The sequence below is a fragment of the Bison bison genome, unplaced genomic scaffold (genome assembly GCF_000754665.1).
Source record: "Bison bison bison isolate TAMUID 2011002044 unplaced genomic scaffold, Bison_UMD1.0 scf7180017864371, whole genome shotgun sequence".
NCBI lineage: Eukaryota > Metazoa > Chordata > Mammalia > Artiodactyla > Bovidae > Bison > Bison bison.
Genome location: NW_011494943.1, coordinates 12,985,089 through 13,003,316, shown reverse-complemented (window position 1 = coordinate 13,003,316; position 18,228 = coordinate 12,985,089). Strand labels below are relative to the sequence as shown.

At 53.1% G+C, this 18,228-nt stretch overlaps 1 protein-coding gene across 1 annotated transcript; it reads left to right on the top strand.

The window, feature by feature from the left end:
* The first annotated feature begins 204 nt into the window (after positions 1-204).
* OGFOD3 (2-oxoglutarate and iron-dependent oxygenase domain containing 3) lies at positions 205-16,654 on the top strand. Its single transcript, XM_010856383.1, has 9 exons — positions 205-394; positions 2,781-2,998; positions 6,055-6,130; positions 7,276-7,318; positions 8,845-8,909; positions 9,841-9,897; positions 10,164-10,317; positions 12,394-12,517; positions 14,586-16,654. Exons 1-9 carry the CDS (start codon positions 321-323, stop codon positions 14,720-14,722), a joined length of 948 nt encoding a protein of 315 aa, XP_010854685.1. The 5' UTR covers positions 205-320; the 3' UTR covers positions 14,723-16,654.
* Positions 16,655-18,228: the final 1,574 nt, after the last annotated feature.

Here is an 18,228-nt window from a genome sequence, read left to right as displayed (position 1 = left end):
TAGAGCACGCACGACGGGGCAAGGACACACTTCTGTAGAAGGTTCGCAGGCTCCTCAGGTTCCGCGGAGGTCAGGGGAGGCGGGGTACGGCCAAGGCAGGTGCGCCGCGGGGAGCAAGCCAGGTCCGCGCTCGGTCCCCGCCCTGCCCCGCTCGGCGCTCGACCTCCGATTGCTCAGGCCTGGTCACCAGCTCGGAGGTTGAAGGCTGAGGGTGTCGCTTCGCGTGCCCGGCCGCGCCGGCCTCGCGCTACCTCTCGCAGCGCTCGTCCCGGGCTTGTGGCGGCTCCAGCATTCGGCCTAGCTTCGCGGCAGCGTAGCTAATGGCACCTCAGCGGAGGGGTGCTCCCAAGGCCCCCGAGGGCAGCGGGGCAGCGGAGCGTCGGCGCCAGAGCAGGTACCAGATAGCGCCGGGAGCGCGCCAATGGTGGCATGGGCGGGGCCTGGCCGAGGGGCGGGGCCTAACAGGGGCGTGGTGTTGGGTGGCTGTGGGCACGGCCCGGTCAGAAAAAGGTGGATCTGGTGCAGGCAGGGCCTTTCCCGGAAAGGCACTGCAGTGTGGGTGTGGCCTGGCCGCGAGGGGCCTGGTTTGTGGTTGGGCGAATCGGGCGCCTAGAGGGGCGTGGTCGTCCGGAGGGCGTAGCCTGCAGAATCCCTCCCGGACCGCGCAGGAAGGGGTTGGGCGGAGCTGCGGGTCGGGAAACCTTCCTTGACCTCCTTCCTCCCCAGTGTGTACCGAGGGCTTTGTACCTAAGGCTTTGTGCCGAGACTACGCACGGGGACTGGCACTCAGAGGTCCCCATCGTCTGGTCTCCGTGTGCTTTTCTCAGGGCTGTGCACGTGACGGTTCTCCGTTGGGGGACCCGATGAATGAATAAATGATCTCATCAGGTAGCCTTCGAGGGGATTCTGCCTAAAGCTTTCAGAGCCGGAGTGTATTCACTTCAGGATAAATTACCTTCTCGTCGTGCTTGCCCAATGGGCCATGGACCTTGCTCCAAATCCACTTATGTTTCGGCAAGATTCTCAGTCTGCATTTGGGCCAGCTTACCCTGAACAGGGGTGCTTATTTTGAGGACAACTCAGGGAAGTATAGCTTCCAAATCTGGACCAGGAGGCTGTTTTTTCCCCTCTTGTCTCTACCTCCCTCTCTGTCCCTTTCTGTCTCAGCACCTGGGGTGTCCCAGGCGAAGGTGTCAACAGCTTTGTGCCCACAGTAGGATTTCAGCCCCTGCTGCTGAGATGGGCTGGCAGTCTCCCTGCCCTATTGGGGAAGAAAATACTGGCCCCATTGGAGTTAGGGGCCCACCCTTGTCTAGTTAGAGGAGACCAGGTGGGCTAGAGGCTAGACAGCAGTTCTAGGTGGAGGATGGGGGTCTTTGTGACCTGGGGATCTATGCTCCCTGTTTAAAGTGACCATGTATCCACCCAATATGATCTGACTCAGCTGTGCCCACCTTGAGACTTATTTAATCGGAATTTGTGTGTTAGAAAGTAAAAGTGTGAAAGTGTTAGTCGCTTAGTCATGTCCGACTCTTTGCAACCCCAGGTAGTGTACCCTCCAGGCTTTTCTGTCCATGGAATTCTCCAGGCAAGAACACTGGAGTGGGTAGCCATCCCTTCTCCAGGGGATCTTCCCAACCCAGGGATCAAACCCTGGTCTCCTCCATTGCAGGTGGATTCTTTACTCTCTGAGCCAGCAGGGAAGCCTGTGTGTGTTTCATACATATAGCACTTTGAAATGTGGAGGGACATATAAAAATAGAAGGCAGACTTCCTGGTTTTCAGGAATTAATCATATACTTGAAGACATGAGGTGCACCTCCTGAAACAATGTCTGGATCGCTTTTCTCATTTCTGCCAGTCCTTCAAGCCCTACACATTTTTCTCAGTTAATAGAATACAAGACTGTTCAGTTACACATATGAGAAAACACATACACATGTACACAGACACACATATGAGTGGGTATACACCATCCAGACACATAGATATACGTGTGCATGCACACACACACATGCACACAGAGACATGCCTGCAACTTCTGCATAGACAGTGTGAATCCAACAGTTAACCCAGGTGGTACAGAAAGTGTCTTAGTGTGGAATCATTTCTGTGGTTCTTGCATTCCTTTCCCGGCTGCCTGGTGGTTTCAGTGAAATGAGTTTGGTTCGTGTTTACCTTAGTTCACCCTGGTAGCTCAGCTGGTAAAGAATCCGCCTGCAATGTGGGAGAATCGCATTCGATCCCTGGGTTGGGAAAATCCCCTGGAGAAGGAAAAGGCTACTCACTCCAGTGTTTTGGCCTGGAGAATTCCATGGACTGTATAGTCCACGGGGTTGGAAGAAATGGACACGACTGAGCGACTTTCACTGCCTTAGTTCACGTTGTGTGTGAGTGTGCACCCTAGGGCCAGTGCATGGGGTTGTGTCAGTCATCTTCAGATGCAGGCAATGTGATCGATGTCACAGGCTCTGTCAGGATCTCCCAGATGGTTCTCCATGGACATGGCCAGGCTGGGAGGGACCGCGACTAGCAGTTTGTCTTGTCCTCGGGGGCATAGTGAGCCCTGTCTGGTCGTATGGGGCGAGGGGCACATTCCCCACCATGTCCTCGTATGCTGGCAAGTGCCTCTGGATTGATGGAGAGTAGCTCTGATGATGACCAGTGTGGGACCCCTTTAAGGCTGTAACTAAGTGTGGGTGTGGTCTCTGATCATTGTGATCTGAGTTTTCAGCACACGCAGTTGCCTTCGGGTGACCACAGCTGTTTTCTGTTCTCAGCACCAAGAGTGTCCGGGCGCCTCGGGATGTGCGCAAGAAGTGGTTAAGAGTCGTTGTCCTGGGGTCCTGCACTGCGCTCGCCGCCTGCCTGTTCTGGGGCACCCTGGGGGGTGATGACGGCATCACTGAGGTCCTGGCTCACCGCAGCGAGATCCTGCCAGGCAGGTTCATCGAGGTGCCCTGCTCTGAGGACTATGACAGTCACCGAAGGTTTGAAGGTACGCAGTGCCAAGGTGATTCAGGAAAGAGCAGCATGTTAACATAGAATTTGGTGTGTTCAAAATGCATCTGTTTTTACTTTGATGAATTGGTGGGAATCAGGTCTAAAGTCATGTGGGGTTGGGGGTACAGGCGGCATTCCTCCCCACTGCCCCCCCACTACGTTGGTTAGCTCACACCTGTTCTGGGGAGTGTGAGTGTTTCAGGCCCCACCAGTGCAAGGGCAGGCCCAGGCTTCACTGCCCAGGCTATGGCCAGTATTTTACTGAGGTGCCCCCCACTTCAGTGTGGATTCCATCTGGTGGACGAGGTGGTTTGCCTGGAAAGATGTAACAGAATTGGGAAGATATCAATGAACAAGTTGAACTGAGAAGAGGCATTTTCTGTCTTAGGGGATTGTTAAATCAGAAAATGTTGCAACAGGAAACGTGATACCAGGGTCCTTCCCACCATGGCGTTTGTCCCATCCTGGCACCTGCCTGCTCTGTGGAGGGCAGCAGTTTTAAAAGCCTAGCCAGAGTGACCGGGTCTTAGAGACAGAACTTATTTTTTCTATTCAGAGCAGCGCTTTGAACTTGAACCAAGAAAAAGATTGCTGAGTCCTTCCACCAAGGGGCACTGTTGTGATGCGCACAAGTTGGGTTAAAGTGAAGGGAGGTGTGTGGGCTCCTTGGCAGAAATGGACATGCTGAGGAACTGGGGTTCCCTTTCCCCTCGGGGGTCAGGAGTGGACAGGTTCTGTTGTGGGCATGCTCTCTCTGTCTTGGTGAGCTTTTTTCCTGTAAAGTCCCAGCTTTTGACAAAGTATGTTTTTCCCGTGCTAAGTCACTTCAGTTGTGTCCGGCTCTTTGTGACCCTGTACACTGTAGCCCGGCAGGCTCCTCTGTCCATGGGATTCTCCAGGCAAGAATACTGGAGTGGGTTGCCATGCCCTCCTCCAGGGGATCTTTCCTACCCGGTAATCAAACCTGTGTCTACTGCATTGCAGGCGGATTCTTTACCGCTGAGCCATTATTTCTCCTACCCCTTTAATAATTTATCCACATTAAAAACAGTTGGAATGCGCAGAGGAGGAGTTGGTGTAGATGGAGATGGGATTTCAGTTGGGAAGGTGAGAAAGTTCGGGAGATGATGGTGGTGATGGTCACGCAACAATGTGAGCGCAGTAAATGTCCCTGAACTGGCTAAAACGGTAAATTTGGGGTTTTATATATATTTTACCAGAAAAACACAGCATCGAAGTCTCTGGACTCCCCCCTCTCACCCTTGTCTCCTCCCATAGCTGACAGGGGCTCTGCCTGCACCGGACTTGTGTGTCTGGGAGGCACATCTGTGTGCTTGTGTCCTGTGCACTTGTGTACATGCACGGCCATCACCACCATTCACAACTCACTTTCTCGCCCAAATGATACTCTTTAACGCTCATTCATATTCAGTGTGCTGTGTCCTGCTGGATTTTAAGATTTCAAGATTGATGGAACTTGAGTTCTCTCTAACTGCCTGGTAGCTGGAGACTATAACCTGTATGGTACAGAACCAACTTTCCTGTTGGGCTAATATGTTTTTGTTAATGTTGCATGTGTACCTGAAAAAATGTCTGTTTTTGAATGGTTGTTGTGAAGCTCTGACTGTCTCCTAGTCTACACTCCTCTGGGCAAACTGTCTTCTTGGACATCTTGCCTTGTTCAGTTATCGGGAGCTGCGAGGCGGGTCTCCACCTCAGTGGTGGGCCTGGTGGCTGCCTCACGTGTTTGAACTGATGTCACTTGGTGCTTCTGTTGCCCCTGCATCTTCCTGGTGAATCGCTCCTATTATCAGTCTCTTCCCCTCTCATAATTCTTTTGTCTTTAAGTGTATTTCTTTGTATGATATCACTCCCCAAGCTGCTGTTTGGTTATCGTCGTTTTTGCCTTTATCGTCGACCTTTAGGGAGTAACCCTTACAAAAAGCATTTTTGTGTTTTAATAGAACACAGATCTTGTATCAGTAGGGTTATATTTAGCTCCATGGAACTGAGGCACCCCTTCCCTAATGACCCCCAAGTAGAAGTTTATCCACCCAGAGAAAGTCACCCCAGGTCAGCCTGGCTCCCTGTGAGCCCTTTGCACTGAGCCCCCAGCTCTCCCACTCAGCGTGTGGTTTATGTGGTCCCAGGATACCTCCAGGCACGTTCCAGGCAGGAAGAGGGGAAGGAGGATGAAAGCTAAAGGTCAGCCAGCCCAGCGTGTCCTGAGAGTGTTCCATTAGCCACATATCCTGTGGTCCACCCAGCTCGAGACAGCCAGCCTGCCCTTTGCACCAAGACACAAGGCACTTGCTGAGCTCATCCATCTCTGGTGCTCTGCCTCATCCTGGGCCCATCCATCTGACCCTGGCCCTGTCCACCCTGACCCTGGCCACTTTATCCCTGGGCCTGTCATGCTGACCCTGGCTGTGTCCGCCCTGGCCCTGATCCTGTCCACCCTGACCCTGATCCCACTTTGCCTCTTTCACCCCAACCCTGGCCCCATCCCCATCCAAGCTCCCCCACCCTTCTCCCTCTAAGCAGCTCAGTCCTGGCTGTAGGACAGAGGGAGGCAGGGGGGAGTGGGTGGGGAGCACCTTAAAGCAGCTCTGCAAAAGGATAGCAGCTATAATTGCAGGCACAGCTTTGGTCATCCAGGAGGGACTTGCCAACAGGTCTGGATCTGTGGTCAGGTTCAAGAATGTCGTGGATGCCTCCTCTGGGCAGAGTGCCTGGTGCTTCCAGAGTGGACTGCCTGGCAGGGCTGCCAGGAACACAGTGAAATTTGTATGGGAAGTTTCACAGTGAAATTTGATGTAGGGGATGTGCATGTACTGGAAAGTCACCATTGCTTATCTGAAATTCACTCTGACCACGTGGCCTGTAATTTCCAAACCTGGCCCCCTAATCCTGTGAAAGGCAAGGCCCCAACCCACAAAATTCTGTTGTCCCTGAGAAGGGGGGCCCACATGTGAGTCCTTGACAACGGCATGCTTCTCTGTGTCGGGGTTCAGTGGGGGCTGTGTGTCATCCTGACTTGACTCTTTCTAGGCTGCTCCCCGAGGAAGTGTGGCCGGGGCATCAGCGATGCCGTCATCACCAGGGACGAAGCCCGAAGGATTCGCAGGTACACGCATCTCCGAGCTTCTGTCCTGAACAAGTGGGAGGGTGAGGCTGGGGCGGGGAGCAGAGAATTACTACTAAAAGGATGATTTCAAGAGATTCATTTAGAATTCCCTAAGAATTCCCCTGCATACTTCCAAGGGCAAGATGGGCTTTTCTGATTTCCAGGAGGAAAGGCTATTGCCCTCAGTGATGTGGTTGCTGATAGAACCTTCTGGAGGCCCAGGCCCTCTCCAGGGACAGCTGCGGAGGTGGAGAGGGGATGCTCTGTTTTGGTCTATTGGGGAGGTGGGGGGGATGCTCTCCCATCAGCCGTTGAGGGGCCCAATGGACACTTGTATAGAGACAGCGGGTTTACCCAGTGGCCCCAGGCAGTTGCTAGACAATATTTCAGTCTCCTCTCCAAAACTGATTGGGATCAGTCCTCCCACCAGCTCGCCATAACTCATGACCGGGTAGGAGGTCTTACTTACGAGTAGTTGGCATTGGATTCTTTCTTGTCTTTTAGAAGCAGATCTTGGTGCTTTGACTTTTCCGACATGGAGTTCAGACACAGGCATGTGCCTAGTGGAGCAGTGTCTGGTCTGTGTGTTGAGCTGAGTCCCAAAGGGAGACTCTCCTCCTGTTTCTAGATAACCTTGTAGGGGCCACTTGGGTAGGGGGGTGGTCACTGGTGTGAGGGCTGGATCCAGCCCCTAATCAGTTTCCGGGTGGCCATGAAGCATCTGTCAGAGGACCAGAAGCCCCTGCGTCTTCACTGACATGGGTGGTCCTGTGAGGTCCAGCCCAGGGTACCACATGGCCTCTGCCTCCTGAGCTGGTGATTACAGTCTGCCTCCCAGCCTGTGATGACAGGAGAGAGACTTTCCAGCCCAGAGCAACCCATTCAGCTCAGCACCAGGTCTCTGAACTAAAGATGGAAAGTAAGCCCACTTGTCCCCAAACCGTGTGATAGGATGTTAGTGAGGTGGTGACAGAATACTAACATTTACTCAACTTGAAAGTCGAGTCCTTTGGTCTAAACATGTGATTCTGTCATAAACATTAAGCAATCTGTTAACACTGTGTTCGCTGTGTGATTGGTGTGTGTCTAGAAGTATCATAGATGATGCTGTTAACTGAATTCTGACTTAAGATCTTCCCCTACAGCATAGCCGAGAAGGGGTTGTCCCTGGGAGGATCCGATGGAGGGGTGAGTTGTCTGTTGTTCCTGCTTCAGTTTTCTTCTTACCCCTTTGGCTCTGCTCTCCCTCCAAGGGGAAATGAGGGTATAGGATGTTCAGGCCCTCACAGATGCAGTGTACGGACTGTTGTCCACTGAGTGAGACTGCGGGGGGTCCAGCAGTGGCCCCTGAAAAATGCATCCACCCAGAACTGTGATGGGACCTTATCTAGGAAAAGGGTATTTTGCAGATGTCATTAAGTTAAGGGTCTCAAGATGAGATCACCCTGGATTATCAAGGTAGCCCTAGATCCAGTGACAAGAGTCCTTGTAAGAGGAAGGCAGAGGGAGGTTTGAGACTGAAGAAGAGGCCATGTGAAGGTGGAGCAGAGTGGAGTGATATGCCACAAACCAAGGGACCCCTGGTGCCACCAGAAGCCCAAAGATTCAAGGAAAGATTTTCCCCTGGTGCCTTCGGAAGGAATGGGACCCTGCTGACCCTTGATCTCAGCTTTCTGGCCTCCAGACCTTGAGACAATGAATCCCTGCTGTTTTAAGCCTACCATTTACAGCAACCACAGGGAACTCAGACAGGCCAGTGCAGCTCTGTAACTCATCCGCTTCCTGGGTAGCCTTGAGAGTCCATCTGTGCGAGCACCTTACATTGGAGTTCTCACGTGGTCCCAGTGGGGATCTTCTCACCCAGTGTGTGGGTCCTAGGGGAACATCTGCTCTCCTCTGGATAGTTCAGTCATTATCTCTATGACTCTTATTCTGCAGACTCTTTCCTTTTGAGTTCTGAAAATTAAGCTTCTCCTTTTATTTTGATTCAGTTCAAGGGGAATATTTATTAAAACCTATTCGTGTGTGGACTCATCTTTTACTCTCTGCTCAGCATTTACGTGAAAAGTTCTGTTGCAGTGAATCATCCAGGTTTAATATCTTTAAGGGCCGTTAACATTTTTTAAGCCCAGATTGTGTTCAAACAAACCCCCTGGGATGGTCATCGCATCAGTGAGAAAAGACGCCCAAACAGGATAGAGGTGGTCCGCGCTTATGCCCCTTCCCCTCTTTTAAGACACGGAGAAGGCCTTCTGGAGGCTGGATGGGCAGGTGTCAGAAACACTGGTGGTTCATTAATGAGTGATGACCCAGCAATTCTGCTCCTGGGCATTTACCCAGGAGAATGAGAGCATCTCCCGTGATAAAAACATTGTCCGCCAGTGTCAGAGCTGCCTTATTTGCAACAGCCCTGAACTAGGAGCCGCCCACATGTCCGTCTCCAGGTGAGTTAGTCACAGGGAGGTGATACGCAGTGAAAGGAGCCAGGCTGAGAGCGAGTGTACCTGCATGACTCCAGGGCCTCCTGTTCTAGAAACGAACCAGCACCCCACACACCTTTGTCCAAATGTCTTGAAACCCAGCCTGTGTGCATTGTCACCCTGACCTGTGTGTGCAAGGATACGTCTTGGGAATTTGTGTTTAACGTTGATGGCTTTTAGAGCTTGGTCATCTGCCAGGCAGCCCTCATGCTACTCTGCCAACATCTTTTCCAGGCATCCATCCTGGACCTGCACTCAGGGGCCTTATCTGTTGGGAAGCACTTTGTAAACCTGTACAGGTGAGAACCTGGGGTGAGAGGGTCTGCCCGTTTTTTATCCGGGGACACCTGAGTGAGGCTTGTGTGTATGGATCAGAAGGGCTTCAAGTCTTGGGGAAAACCTCAACATTTGCCATCAGGCTGTGGCCAAGTGAGGACTGGGAGATTAAGCTTTTCCGAGGGGCTGGGTACTCACTCACCTTGCTTTAGGAAACAGTCTAGTCGGGAAGGGGCCAAGAGATAGGGTTGGAGGGAGAGGTGAGTGGCAGGCCAGGCTCCTAAGAGCTGCCTCCTGAGGGCCAGGAGAAGCAAGAGATCTCCCAACCTTAATAAATGTCACCCCCCTTGGTGGCTCAGATGATAAAGAATCTGCCTGCAATGCAGGAGACCTGGGTTCGATCCCTAGGTCTGGAAGATCCCCAGGAGAAAGGAATGGCTACTCACTCCAGTATTCTTGCCAGGAGAATCTCATGGACAGAGGAGCCTGATGGGCTACAGTCCATGGGGTCACTAAGCATTGGACATAATTGAGCAACTAACAGTTTCACCTGCAAGGTACTGCCCTCCCACCCCCCACCCTCTTCTCACACGGTTATTGTAGAAAGAGCAGCTGCAAGATAAGAAGGACCAGCTGATTCTCAAGGACTTGCTAGTTAACTGTAGGAAAGACTGAATTTAAAGGAAACGTGTTAGTCGCTCAGTCACGTCTGACTCTTTGCAACCCCATGGACCGTAACCAGGCTCCTCTGTCCATTGAATTCTCCAGGCCAAGAATACTGGAGTGGGTAGCCATTCTCTTCTCCGGGGGATCTTCCCAACCCAGGGATTGAACCTGAGTCTCCTGCATGGCAGGCAGATTCTTTACCATCTGAGCCACTAGGGAAGACCCAAAGGAAATAAGGAAACATTAATAAAATGTCTCATTTGTTAATACTCCTTATTCTTTTCACAGATACTTTGGGGATAAAATACAAACTATCTTCTCAGAAGAGGACTTCCAATTGTACCGGTGAGGGAAGGAACGCCCGGGTCAGAGGTGGGGAAGGTAGTGGGGGCATGGGAGTGCTGGGGTGAGTCCTGCAGAGAAATGGCACTCAGGTTTCTGGTTTTGCACACGATACCCTGTCACATGTGTGTGAACCCACGTGTGTATCTGCTCACCTTTCCTCCTTCTCCAGTTCATGTCTTTTTGTGGTATGGTTTGATATGGGTCCCATGGATCCGTGGAGAATCCTCTTCCAGCTGCTCTGAGTGACACGTGTGTCCTCTTGGCAGGGACGTGCGGCAGAAGGTCCAGCTAGCGATCGCCCAGGCGTTTGGCATCAGTGCGTCTTCGCTGCACCTGACGAAGCCCACCTTCTTCTCCCGCATCAACAGCACGGAGGCCCGGACAGCTCACGATGAGTATTGGCATGCTCACGTGGACAAGGTGAATGCAGCTGGGGCCTGTCCACTGAGGTGCTGTCTGTTCTCATAGTTGGGGTTTTAGATGTTTCCTCTCTGGTGATGCTGTCGAGGAAATAAGACTTGTTTCTCATGTGGTGAGGTGAGAGAAGATGGTGAAACGCATGTTATGGAACAGGAAGGGCCTGGTGGGGACCATCCTTTGCTACTTGTTCCCAGATGCAGAGCTGTCTCTGCCTGATCCGTGAGCTTCATCAAATGTCACCTAACCCGGCCTTGATTCAGCCTTTCTGTTGGGTGGTCTCCCCTTGGATATGCGTCCCCCACCCCTGCCCAGGAGGCCCCCTTTCCCCCCTTTTTTTGTGGGGAGAGATCTCTTGACCAGACTCTCTTGGATTCTGTGGATTCCTCTTCTTTGACCTCCTGTTGTTCCCTAGACACGGTGACACCTAATCTATCAATGTCTTCATCAGCCACAACTGAAGCCCTCTCCCGCCTGCCCCTCAGCCCCACCCTGACCTGCTCGGCCAGCACGCCCAGCATGGCGCCAGGGGAGAGTTGGCCACAGAAACGTCTGAGGGCTGTTGGCGGTCACCCCAGCTGCGAGTGTGCTCAGGTGACCCAGATAATCTCTGCATTGCTTGATGCCGGAACAAAGGAAATAAAGTGAAAAATAAGCCGAGGGTTTGGGCAGAAGCTCGCAGATTGGGCTTCTGCCTGAGATTCGGTCAGACATTGGTGTGTTTATTTAATCTCAACTGTCTGAGCTTGACGGAGGAAGGAGCACTTCCCTGTGGTTAGTGAGACTGAGGAACCCAGTATTTAATTAAGCTAAAGTGAAGCAGCTGCATGTGGCCAGTGGCTCATCTGAGCCAGTGTAGCTCAGGGGGTTCGAGGGGACTCAGGTTGGAAGTTTGGGCATCACCCCGGGTGCTCCCATGGGCTTACGATTGATCACTGGGTTCAGACTCATCCATTTATGATCAAGCTTCCTGTTCACTCTCACCTCACAGGTTTAGCAGCCATTGCCTCATTGAATAATCATTCTGTAGATGCATTATTTCATTAGGGAACCAGGGCTGAGACCTTCAGTGTAAGATCATCATAGACATTGCAGAGGGGAAAACAAGGTTCTATGGGGTTCAGGGCAAAGACATCATGTGCTGAGGACAGATAGGTTCATGCAGCAAATGGGGAAGGGAGTTTGGGATGGAGTCTGGGAGAATTTCCCTGCGTGAAGAAAGAGCAACCCTCTGCATAGTGTGAAGGGTGGGTTTAGAAGAGACAACACTGAAGGTAGCCTGGTTCCTTGATCCACTTTGAAGGAAGAAAGATAAGGGAGATATTCTTCAGGCACAGAAAACAAGTCAGTAGTGATGAGCAGGGTGGCCTCAGACATGTTAGAGCTAGGAGGTCTTGTGACAGGGTGTACAGGACCTGGGTGGTTGTCATAGCCAAGGGGTCGCTCATGTATGGATGTGGCAAAAAGGTGTTCTCCCATGAGGGGACTCCAGGAGTGAAGCATCTGCTCCTGGCTGTGAAGCTCTCCAGCCTCCGACTCAGAACAGCTCAGGCCCCACCAGCCTCTGCCATCCCCACGACCTGCCAGAACCTTCCTCCTTCCCAGGCCACTGTGCTCACATGAGTTTGGGGTGGTTCCTTTGCAGTATCTGAGCTGGGTGGGTAGGAGAGGGTGAGGCTACTGGACACCCCCCATCCCGGTCTCTTTTAGGTTCTGTGCAGCTCAGTGGATGTGAGGTTCACTGCTGAAGCAACTCAAGGGCACTGCCCTGAGCTGTTCTCAGGTTTAAGCCACTCTGATATTTGTTTGGTGCCCTGATACCAGATAAGGAGCCCCAAAATGGGGTCTTGGTGGGGAATGTGGAGGGAGCCCAGGTCTGTGTAGAAAGTCCAGCTCCACAGACAGTGCGGTACTGAATTCACCAGAAGGTGACAGGGCCTTGGTCACCTACGCAGGCTGGTGCTCAGCAGAGGGTTTTCTGCCATTGGGAGGGCAATGTGAGGCCTGGGTTCTGTCCTTCCCTGAGAACCAAGCCCTCCCACAAGCAGGTGGTGACGTACCCTCGTGCTTTGCCCACAGGTGACCAATGGTTCCTTTGACTACACATCACTACTGTACCTTTCCGACTACCTGGATGACTTCGGTGGGGGGCGGTTTGTGTTCATGGAGGAGGGGGCCAACAAGACAGTGGAGCCAAGAGCAGGTAGGACTCACAGGTGGAATCTGGGGTGCTTGACTGTGCCTTTCCTGGGATGCTGAGTTTACAATTGATTATCTCCTATGAAAATTAACAGGGAAATATGCCAAGGGTTTTCAGTGTTCCCATCTATTCACTTTCCAGCCCCCTCCATTCCCTCCTGCGCATCCAGGTTCCAACAGGTACATTCCTCTTCTGCCTCAGCATTTCATGGTGTGCTGGTCTGGTGATGATTTTCTGAAAATATTCTTATTTCAGCTTTTTTCTAAAGGATATTTTCACTGGAGGTGAAATTCTGGATTGGTGGGTTTTTTCTTTTTTAAAAAACCATTTTCCTTTTCCTCTGGCTCCCTTGTTGCCATCACCACTGTCACCTCCCTGTAGTAGCTGCCTCTTTGCTCTCCACCTGCAAGCTGCTCTCTAGTCTCTGGTTTCAGCAGTTTGACTATGATGTGCCTCAGTGTGAATTTGTATTTATCCCACTGGAAGTATTTATCCTGACAAGCTTATTGGGTTAAAAGTCAAAGTTTTCATCACAGTAGGGAAAGTGGTCATTATTTCTTCAAATCACCTTTTTCTGTACCGATATGAGCTTCTCTTCCCTCCAAAGGTCCAACCTGAGGGATGGATGGTTTCCTGATGTCCCACAGGCCATGAGGAGATTGACTTTTCCTCAGTCTTTTCTCCTCTGTTCTTTGGTGCCTCTGTTTGCAAAGTGTGCAGAAACACTGGGGGCCCCTAGAGACCCCCTACTCTTGCTGCAAGTCAGCGATATTTGATAACCGTGTATGCAGGGGTGGGAGTGCACGGATGGCATGGATGGGCAAGGAGGCCATTGAGCCCACTGTGCAGACTGGCCTGGCTGCTTGTCTGATGTCTCAGGTGTGATTGAAACTGGAGAAACCAAGGACAAAATGTCCTTTAACAACTTGGGCCTCAGGAAGTGGTGTGACTCCAGATTGCTCTGGGAAAGAGTGTTTCCTTCAGGTCAGGGGCAGCCTGGCTGGTCCAGAGGAGGGTCTGAGTTCCGGGTGTCCCCAGGCCCCGTGCGGAGGTTTCTGCGTGTTACATGTTTTCTTTTGTTCTGCTATTTTCAGGCAGAGCACAGTTCTTTTGTTTACAACCAGAAAACAGTGGACTCTGGGGTAGACTTTTCTCCTCTTTTCAAAGATTTAGCGGTCAAGTTCCTGGCAGTGACCTTTGAAGGGAAATGAAGTTGTCATGGAAAATTTTTAAAAATTGATTAATTTGTTTGTTTATTTGGCTGCATGTGGTCTTAGTAGTGGTGTGTGGGATCTTTCATTGTGGCCTGCAGGCTTAGTTTCAGGTGGGATCTTAGTTCCCTTACCAGGGATTGAACCCATGTCCCCTGCATTGCAGGGTGGATTACTGGATCACCAGGGAAGTCCCCGTCATGGAACATTTGGTGCTGGGCCACGTGGTAGGAACATGGCATCTGTGGGATCCCAGGGCTCCTCCCTAATGACTCCATTAGGGTCAACTCCATTTGTCCTAAAAAAAAAAAAATCTATAGTGGTGTATGTGAGGCCAGTTAAATATTGGAGCACATAGACACTGGGTTCTCTGAGCACAGATGGCTGGAGGACCCGCCCACTCCAGGACCTTCAGAAGCCCTCTCCTGTGTCCTGTCCTGGCAGGAGGAGGCAGCTCCCTCCTGCCCTGGGAGGGAGCTATAGGTGTTGGGTGTTTGCCTTGACCTGTTTTTCCTAATTCTCTGTTAAAACATTGTCATCACCCTCCAGGGTTTGGTTTTGTTCCCTGTGTGATTAGAAATAAGATCCTCAGGTGGGCCTGGGGAGGTCACATGGCTTGTAGGGGCCCCTGAGGTGGGTGGCAGGGCCTCACTGCAATTCTAGGCTGACCCACAGAGAGGCTGTGGCCAGACTGGGGCATCCTTCATCCTGCAGGTTTGACTCCAAGCCCTGACTTCCTGCATCAGTGGTTTCTCCAGCCCGCAGGTTCCTTGTGTCCCTGAGTCAGCCTGAACGCAGGTCCTCTGAGGCCCGGCCATGCGTGTAACCTCGAGGTCATGCTTTGTTCTCCCTTCTCCCAGGTCGGGTATCCTTCTTCACCTCCGGGTCTGAGAACCTGCATCGGGTGGAGAAGGTCCACTGGGGCACCCGCTATGCCATCACCATTGCCTTCAGCTGCAACCCCGACCACGGCATCTCGGACCCAACGCTCACGTAGCCCCCTCAGGCGGCCCGCCCAGCAGCCCTGCCCGGAAGCAGCCACGCTGGACGTGCACCCCCCCCCCCGCTCAACTCATTTCTACCATTTCCACTGAACAAGGTGCCTTATGAATCATCCCAAATTTTGATTTGCTAACGTTTGATCATTTTTCAACTGTGAGTAAGTAGAGGGGACCAGCTTCCCCTCACAAGGATCAGTGTTGACTGTACTGTGCTGACGTGGGGCTTGGGAGCTGGCAGGGCAGCCACTCCCTCCTTTCTCAGGAAGGAGTCCTGTGCCCGGGGTGGAGTCCCTATTTGTCAGCAGACAGAGGGTCATTCCCTGGCCACTGGAGACCAACTTAAGTGCAGATGAAGCCAAGTGGGGCCAGCAGCCTCTGCTCGGGGAAGCAGAATCAGTGATCATGACACCTTGAGAAGGTTCTGGGAGCAGGCAGCTCCAGGGGCAGCAATAGTGGGGCTGGGAGGGCTAACAGTGCTGGATTCTGGATGCAGGTGAGCATCTGATATTCTGGTAGCTCTGTGCAGAGCACCCCAATGCTGCCGGCCCCTGAGAGTCACCCTGACGCTGTGTTCATGCCAGGCTGGGCTCTGCTCCATCACCGGCCAGGGTCCCTGACACAAGCCTGAAGTGTGCTCCCAGTGTGGCCATCCTCAGCTCACCCGGGACTTCCTGTCCAGCTGAGGGTCTGTCTGCGCAAGTTCAGGTCTTTACAACCCCCTCCTTGTCTCAGAGCCATCCATGCCTTTTACGTAAAAGTAATGGTCATGGGAGCCAGGAATGATAAATAGACCAGCCGTGGGGGAGGCCTAGGCAGCACAGCCCAGGGGGAAGGTCGTGTTCATCAGTTGGCTTCTGCCAGGGTTGGGCAAGGTTTCAGGGCTGCCCTACAAAGCATCTGGCCTTGGGTTTGGGTACCTGCTGGGAGAAGAGTTAGTCATCCTGCTCCACCTGCCTTGAGAGAGCCCCAGAAATGGCTGTGGGGGCAGGACTCTCCTGGCCACCCTGACCCGGGAGGAACCGCAGCACCTTCTCCTCCGCCCACCCAGTGTGAACACTTGCCCCCTATGTTACAGAAAGCTGCACCCTTGGCCACCACAACCCCACGGGTTCCCCAAGCTCTGCAGCCATTGGGCTCCAGGGAGGGGCAGAGGTTCTGGACCCTGGGATGAGCCCTTGTGAGGCCCGTAAGGCTTTAGTGAGGGTCTGGAAGCTGGGACCCTTGGGTCTGCACCTCGGTCTGCCGGGAGTCCCTCCTGCTGGCGGGTGATGATATGCATGTCTCAGCACTGTGGGCCTAGCTTCCACGTGCAGACGATGACGTGGGGTGTGCTCCCCTCTAGATCGTGACGACAGGTTGTGGGGAGGTGGGCCCTCCATCCCCACAGGAGCCTGGATCGTGGTTCCTATTTCTAAAGGACTTCAGGCAGATCTGGGAAGGATGAAGGCAGGCTCTGGGTGGAAGACCGGGGTGACCTTAGGGTCGCAGTGCTTGGACACACTCTCTAGGTTGGACCAGCAGCCTCAGTCTGTGCAGGAAAAGCTGTCTCCTCCCGTCCGGGTTGTCCTCTGGCTTCTCCCAGTTTGGCTTTTCAGAGGTTGGTTGCTTTGGCCTCGGAATGGGATGCTGTGAACTCTGATAGGGAAGCCCAGCGTGGGCCTCTCTTTGTTCTGTAACTTTTGAGTTATCTGAGTGACACTGTACCCTCAGTTTGAGGATGGGCAGACGTCCCTGGGTGTTCCATGGCCCACATGGCCACTTGCTACATCTCAGGGCGGTCGTGGTGGGGCGGGCGTGGGTCTGATGGTTTAGTTGTGGTTGAAGTGTTTTAGAAATAACTAAGATACTGGTTTTCATTGACAGTCTTTGCTACTTATCCTATTCATACTCATCACAGAGGTTCTTGGACAAAGAAATAAAGATTTGGGCAAAAACAAAAATGTCCTTCATTTAAAGAAAAAATGTGTAAGCCCCGGAGATGTATGTGCACGTGCTGGGTGGCCCCCAGCAGTGCTCACCTGGGGCCTCGTGAGCTCCTCAGTCCTGCAGGGAGGTCCTGACCGAGGGTGGAGTGGTCTGTTCCAGGGAGAAATGGGGGTCCTGACATACCCTCTGCTGAGTGACTTATTTCCTATTAAAAAGTGTTTAGCGTCTGAATCAAAGAAGGTGAGCATTGGTCTCACTGCTGGAAAGAGGGGCTTGCCGCTCCGGCTCTGCTGGCGAGCCAGCCACCAGGGCCAGGCCTGAACACGGCTGAGCCTGCATGAGAGTTGAAGCCGAAACGTCAGGTCTGGAGCTGACCCAGTGGGATGGGACCTGAGCTGGCCTTCCTCCCTCAGGTGCAAGTTACCTTTCCTGCCCTGCACAGGAGAAAAGGGCAAGAGATTGCAGAAGCGGCCGCAGTGTGCCAGGGAGGGCTTCCAGGACAGGTGTGGCCCCACCAATTGTGCGAGAGTTGGGCTTAGCCAGAGCAGGGACGGTGGGGTCGCTTGTGTCCACCTTGAGGCTGGCTTTGCCTCTCACAGCCTGGCACCTCCGCTGTGCCAGGCCTCTGCCTTCTTACCGGGTGGGCAGATGCAGCTTATGCCTCACCCAATGCAGTGGTGCCTGGGCCTCAGGGCAGCCTGGAAGGAGGAGGGTCTCGGGGTTTGGGGAAGCTTGGAAGGTACTCGGCAGCAACAGATGGCAGGACCAGGCGTCAGCACTAGCAGGCAGGAAGGACGTGGCTGTGCCATCCCCATGATTTGTGTGAGGCCCATGGGCAGGCGGCGCAGAGCAGGGGGCTGTGGCTTCAGGGGGTTGTTGCAGGGGCCACAGGGCTGTTACTGGAGGGATAAGGGATTTACAGAAATCTCCACAGCTGTCCACCCCATCTCAGGGCTGATCCAGAGCAAAACACCAGTCTGTTTGTTCCCCTTCGAGTTACAACTGGAAGCGCCTTGAAGGGTCTTGGGATCCATGCTGGTTCTCAGTCTGGATCTTCTAATCCTGGAGCCACTTCTCTTCCCTGTTCTCCCCTCCAGCATGGTCTTCACACGAGACTGGGACCAAGCCACCCCCGACCCCACCAGCCCTCATCCCCCAGGCAGCACCAACTCCCGGGCACCTTGTGGGCTTGCACTGTGGGGCCTTGGGTGGGCCTTATGGGCTTGTGCCGAGGGTTTTCTCATGCCGTCTAGGGAAGTGGTCCCCATTGCCAGCCCCCTAATTGGTGGCATCTCTGCCCTGCCCACTGGGTACTGGCTTATTTGCCTTCTGAAGTCACAGCATCTCAGGGCCTCCCACACCTTCTAGAGGTTTTCACAGAGAGTAGGAGTGTGGGGACACTTCTGCTCACCCCTGAGACTAGGCAACCAAGGACCTAAGACTCTAGTGATGTGAGTCCCCAGTGACGCAGCCTCTTCCAGAAACCAAGCCAGTCACACCAAACTCTGGGCCCTGGCAGTGCTCAGCCTAGGAAGGAGGGGCTGTGGTGGAGTGGGATGGGCAGCAGGTGGGGGCA

Excerpts from the sequence above, each read along its gene's own strand:
- OGFOD3 (XM_010856383.1), top strand. The coding sequence starts at position 321 with ATGGCACCTCAGCGGAGGGGTGCTCCCAAGGCCCCCGAGGGCAGCGGG. Across the intron at positions 395-2,780 it reads GAGCGTCGGCGCCAGAGCAG|CACCAAGAGTGTCCGGGCGC; the intron begins GTACCAGATAGC and ends TTCTGTTCTCAG. Across the intron at positions 6,131-7,275 it reads GAAGCCCGAAGGATTCGCAG|CATAGCCGAGAAGGGGTTGT; the intron begins GTACACGCATCT and ends CTTCCCCTACAG.